General features: G+C 37.1%; 1 protein-coding gene across 6 annotated transcripts in view; it reads right to left on the bottom strand.

The window, feature by feature from the left end:
* Window positions 1-571: 571 nt before the first annotated feature.
* The window catches only part of LOC129416559 (uncharacterized), a 136,526-nt gene continuing 131,097 nt past the window's right edge, over window positions 572-6,000 (bottom strand). For 3 of the 6 annotated variants that reach the window (XM_073872808.1, XM_073872807.1, XM_073872806.1), the window contains exons 2-5: window positions 3,190-3,358; window positions 2,368-2,959; window positions 1,917-2,060; window positions 572-1,380 (exon numbers count right to left, since the gene is read on the bottom strand). In XM_073872808.1, the coding sequence (XP_073728909.1) occupies window positions 732-1,367 (636 nt within the window). In that variant the 5' untranslated portion in view covers window positions 1,368-1,380; window positions 1,917-2,060; window positions 2,368-2,959; window positions 3,190-3,358 and the 3' untranslated portion in view covers window positions 572-731. The other 3 variants (XM_073872810.1, XM_073872809.1, XM_055170885.2) reach the window with 3 other exon arrangements.

Genomic DNA, 6,000 nt, shown 5'->3' with positions numbered 1-6,000 from the left:
TTGAGAACATTCAATATAAAAAATATGAAAAAAAATTGTAATTATTTTTGTTTTTCATTATTTGAAGAAATATCTATTAACATTGTTTAGTTTTTCTATTATTTTTTCCTATTGCTGTTAACAAAATTGCTTTTTTAGTCTAATAGTCATAAAATGTTTACATCATTACAGTATACTGATTGTATTGTTTGTCATTCTTTTCTAATATTAAAGCTAATTTTAGACTCCAATCTTACTTGTAAAGATCAGAACTACATGAAGTTACTTTTAAGATTACCTTTTTCGTATTAAGATTTGGAAAACTAGCTTTGGATTCACTGAAAAAAATGATTCATTAAATCCAATCAATTTTTTAAGGTAAGTGGTTGCAATCAATTTATTTAAGCTACATTTACACAACAAATATTAGTAAAGTAAAATAAAATATAACACTTTTGTTTAAATGTAGCTTAAATAAATTGATTGCAACCACTTACCTTAAAAAATTGATTAAATTCAATGAATAATTTTTTTCAGTGTAACGACATATTTTTATGTCTTTGTCTTTGTACATGCTATACAATCTATAGTATGTAGTTGTATACAGCAGTTAAATACTTTATTTCTGTTGCAAATGTATTATGTACATTACAGAATATGTATAATGGATATAATGGATATTTGTGAAATAATAATGGCAACAAATGGCAAAGGCTATATCTGCATGTGTGTGAAAAAGAAGGTTTATCCTTTTAGTACAGGAAAGTGATAAATATCCTGGACATTTCTAAAAGCCCATTGCGAGACATAAAAATGTTTGGGAAGGACGTCAAGCCGGCACGATCCACTTCGGTTCGGATTGTGTAGGACTTCAGTTCAGTTTTTCCAGTCAACACAGAAGTGTGAATGATGGCGATTCGGGCCTCCTCGTGGTATGGAGCGCCCCTGTCCTTGCCTATAATCACATCATAACTCTGGTCAGGCTTCCAGAATGGGTATGTGATCGTAAGCCTCTCCAGGCGCTGAACTGCAAAGTAGTCAAATGATATAGGCTGGTCATTAGCGGGCTTACACTGGACTAATGTCAAGTGTCTGACCTCTGAGTTGTTGAGAAGAAGGGCCACCTCAAGCGGTGAAGTGTACAGTACTGTAAGGCGTTTCTTTTGGACCGGGCTGGGGCTCTGCAGCACAGATGAATGGTCCTTGCAGTTGTTACATTCACTGGAGTTCATTTCGTCACAGAAGGCCAAATCCTGCACACATGTGCACATGTAGACGCTGCGCTCTGTGACGTATGCCACCTTGAATTCGGAGCGCAGAAAGACAGGTGCGGTGAACCACAGTATGCAGTACAAAACTGCAAACCCCATCTGACTACACAGAATCATCTCTGAAAGAGACCTGCGGGTAAGAATAAGAAAAGAAGGATTCAGTGCCAAAACATCACATCTACAGCTGACATACACTGTCTGTTAAAAAAAATCATATTTTTAAGATCAATAAGTGATTCACAGCCAAGTGGTTAGAGAGTCAGACATGTTTGCAACCTAGAGGTTGCTGGTTTGATTCCCACTGCTGGCAGGAAGTGATTAAAGTGTTTTGTTGTTGTAGTGATAGTTGCCCAGTATTTGGGTCTGTGTGTGACAAAGACGATGGTCGTTGCACACAGCTAAACAATGGATAAAATAGTACATTTTACTTGTAACGGAGTAGTTTTGAGTATTGATTATAAGTGCAGTAATGCTGAGCTCACGCTATGTAGTGATTCACAATCTTGAAGGATTTTTTTTCTTGCAAGACTGCTTTAAATTTTGATGTAAGAATTTGGAATATGGAACAGCCTTGCTTAGCACTACACGTAAGATGCCTTAAAATGCAGTCCAAATAGGTTTGGAATGAAAGCTGATCTCCATGGAAAAGTAAGAATTACAACCCACCATGAAGCATGAAAAGGAGTGGTGATGTGTTGGGTTATGCGTCCGATGCAAAATGCGAATCGGACATTGAAACCGACCTCTGATGGTCTCTAGTGAAGCCTACTCTTTACATTGTCCTCTTGCTTGAGATGTTGTCTTAGCCACCTGATGGAAACAACAATGTTCAGAGGAATGTGCTTAGCACAGTGTTAACACGTGTTAATGTTCAAACATCTGAGAGCACGATAGAAATCTTGTTCTTTTATTTATGTATTTAACAAAGGAAAGTTATGAGGTACAGCGAAGAAGAAATATGTATTTCTTCCAGATTACTCTGTTTCAAACAGTCATTTTTCCTGACTCAAGATGCTCCCGAAAAGCTTTTAGAGCTCACTGTACGGTTTCTTCTGATGCTGCGTGCTTCGCTCTGTCTCTTTTTCCATGGTGTTATAAACAAAGTAGAAAGTTTTACCTTGTTACTGGCTCGTGTTTGGCATTTTAAACCAGAAGTGTTCCAGTTTGATGAAGTAGACACTCGCAAAGTCCTAAGCAGTGCTTCAAATGTGATGTTGTTTCTTGAGTTGGCTGACTTCTTCCTCCAGAGTCTGAAAGTATGCTCGAGTTTCTTATTATGCAACAAAACTGTCCGGAGGTGACGTGCCGCTAGCGACCGCTATTTATTCTGCCTGATCCCGAAAGCAGGCAGCTGTCGTCCATTTTCTCTCCTGACTAACAGCAGGGTGTGTCCACAGTTCATCAGCATGTCAGAGCCAGTTCAAGATCGCCTTTCTTTCTCACCTTCTTCCACAAAGTGAACAGTTCATTGATAAATGTTATATATCAACTGTAAGCATGGAAAAACTATGTTTTCATTGTCAGCCAGATCATCATTTTGTTATGTACCTTTCATAGCTTGTGGATCAATGAGTGTTACTGTAGTTACAAAAGAAGTCATCTATGGATTCAGTATGAGCATGTCGAGTTGGTAATCGTACTCCTTGAATAATAGAGAGAGGATTCCTGGCAGCTTTGTCTGTGCTGATTCACTCTTTCCTGTAGTTAATCTAAAAAAGACACGCATGAACTCTGTGATACTGTCAAAACCTTGAGCTAAAGCTTTTCACTCTTCGAGATTGTCTCAAAACAAACACTATCCACATATGGCAAACGTGATTTTTTAATCAAGTTTGTGTCCTTCTTTTACATGTAGCTACAGCACACTGTTCACAGACAGCTCATCAGTCCAGAAACCTTTTAAGTCTTAACATGAAGAAATGTAAAATGAAGTACTTGCCGTTGTCATTGTGAAGCAGTCAAACACATGTCCTCTTTACGTTCTGTCCTTAAATAGCCAACTGTTCAGTTTGACTTGAATAACCGAATCTGAGGAGGTTGCCAAAGCCACAGACACTTTTCTCAGCATCTGGCTATGCATGACCAGCCGAGGGAAATGTTCACTACATCTGGGAACAAGAAGATAGTCAATAAAAATGTGATGTAAGTGCAGATGACTCAAAACTTAGACCATAAAAGTTCATGAGTTTTATGTAGTGCAGGTGAGAGAGAGAAATGAGAGAGAGAGAAATGAGAGAGAGAGAGAGAGAGAGAGAGAGAAACTTGACATTTAACACACTTTATTAAACCATTTGAGAAACACTATCATGCCTCAAAGCAACCACATTGCAATAGGTTAAATTGGAACATTTAGGAAAGACATTATGGAAAATATGAATTAAATAAACAAAAAGGCCTAAATTAAATCAGAATTATCCAAAAGAAACAAACCATCACCAGTTAAAGATTCCCCATCTTCACAAAGTGACACTAAAGCTCCATTTACACACCATTTGAAATCAAATTCCAATAGGTTTCCAGTCATCTAGAAGAATCTGTGCTCCACTCTTACTCTAGATTCAACTGGCACAGTAAACAAATCTAAAACATTTATATTTCGCCTTTCTGCAACCATTCTACAAGACTTCCAAGTGTCAATTAAGAAATTAGCCACAGTACACTGCTGCCTGCGTGCTCTTAAATATTTTCATCTATAGACAAAGAGTCTCTTATCAAACCTCAACCCCAACTCCACAAGTATTTTTATTAACACTGTAAACAAAGGAGTCAATCTAAAACACTCAGGAAAAAACATGAAATACAATATGCAGAATACAGGTCTAAACACAAATAATAATGGATAATGCTTGTGTTTTAAAACAACATACATTTGATTTCCTACACTTTTAAATGCTGTTTTTTATTTTTTAAAGAGACAAGGCCAACTCAATGGGTGGTAATTTGACCTATGCTGGGTTGTTTCAACAAAAAAATGCTGAGCTGTTTTAACCCATTTTTGGTCAAAAAAACATGTTCTGGGAAAATAAAATAAAATAAAATAAAATAAAATAAAATAAAATAAAATAAAATAAAATAAAATAAAATAAAATAAAATAAAATAAAATAAAATAAAATAAAAAATTCAATGAGATGTGTGGGCTAAGTACGTTTGTATGCTGGCCAGCATTCTGTATTTTTTCAATTTTTTTCCAGTTGTAGGCATGCTCACCTAATGCAAACAGGGTTGTATTTGAAACAGACGTTTAATATAATGTGCTTTATCAATTTACACAAATGCATTTTGATAGATATGTTACATGTGATGGCAATGTGAAAGCCATTAGACAACCCTTCTTGACATTGCTTCTTGACAAATCGACAATGAATGTTAGACATCCATATAGTTAGACATCATTTTGTTTATATAAAGAGGAAGAGTCATACCACATCCTGGTTAATTATGGCGTACCGCAGAGATCAGTTTTAGGTCCTATCCAGAGCCGGCGCCAGACCATAACTGACAGGGGGGCACGCGGCTTCCAATAGTGGGCACGCAATTAGCAACAATAACTTGCAAAAACAAGGGATTAAAACAACAAATGCAGTGCAAGCACACACTTATACAACTGTTACAGACTGTCAGCTCATTTCCCGTATAAAGGGCAGAAGATCACAAACTATGCGCAAAAGTTAAACTATTTTGAACTGCGCTCGCGCTTTGCTCGACGCAACAACAACACGCCCCTCGCGCGGCGCAAACCATTGAAATGAATGGGTTTCATAGCACAGCCCAGCGCACACCGCGTAAGTAAAAGCCGTTGTGAAAGCCGCTTTACCATAATCATGTCGCAATGCTGTTAACGGTCTATAGCCACACTAACGTAAATTAAAACAACGCTAACTTACCTTTAAAAAAGCTGAAGCCGGCGTGTACGAACATTAAACTTTCTTAAAACAGTGTCCTGTAGATTTGAAGATTCCACCTCGACCCCTAATCTCCGAGTTTGAGCCAATCGGTGTTTGCATGAAGTCAGATGGAGCAGGCGTTGCTGGTTTGTTCTAAATGTTATAATATCCATATTTTACACGATCCATAAAATGCCGCGAAAAAACACAATGCTAGTATCAAGTCACAAATATGCTAAAGCCTAATGACGCATGAGACCCGGCAATACAACAAATCAGAGAAACTGGTCTATTTTAATTAAAGAAAACATATATCAACTATATTTTCCTTATTTGATTACATTAAAAGTCATGAAACATTCAATGTTTAATTTATTTTAATTATTCTTGAATTAATCAAAAACTGTGTAGGGGGCACAACAACCTGTTTGGGGGGGCACGGGCTACGTTTTATTGAACTAAATCGCTCAAAACAAAATATGTCAGATTACACTGTGGTGCCATCTTCCACGGTTAAGAACTTAGGTGTTGTGTTCGACAGCAATTTATCCTTCGATAGTTATATCTCCAATGTCTGCCGCACAGCATTCTTCCATCTTAGAAATATCTCAAAAATACGCCATATGCTGTCTGCATCAGATGCAGAAAAACTTATCCATGCTTTTATGACCTCTAGAATAGACTATTGTAACTCGTTACTTGGGGGATGCCATGCAAATCAGGTAAACAAGCTTCAGCTGGTTCAAAACGCTTCTGCAAGAGTGCTTACTCAATCTAAGAAGTATGACCATATAAGCCCAATTTTGGCATCTTTACACTGGCTACCAGTCAAATATCGCAAACAATTTAATATACTATTAATCAC

The sequence above is a fragment of the Misgurnus anguillicaudatus genome, chromosome 11 (assembly GCF_027580225.2).
Source record: "Misgurnus anguillicaudatus chromosome 11, ASM2758022v2, whole genome shotgun sequence".
In the NCBI taxonomy this organism is placed as follows: domain Eukaryota; kingdom Metazoa; phylum Chordata; class Actinopteri; order Cypriniformes; family Cobitidae; genus Misgurnus; species Misgurnus anguillicaudatus.
The sequence above is the reverse complement of the archived record's forward strand: the minus strand, read 5'-3'. Positions and strand labels throughout refer to the sequence as shown.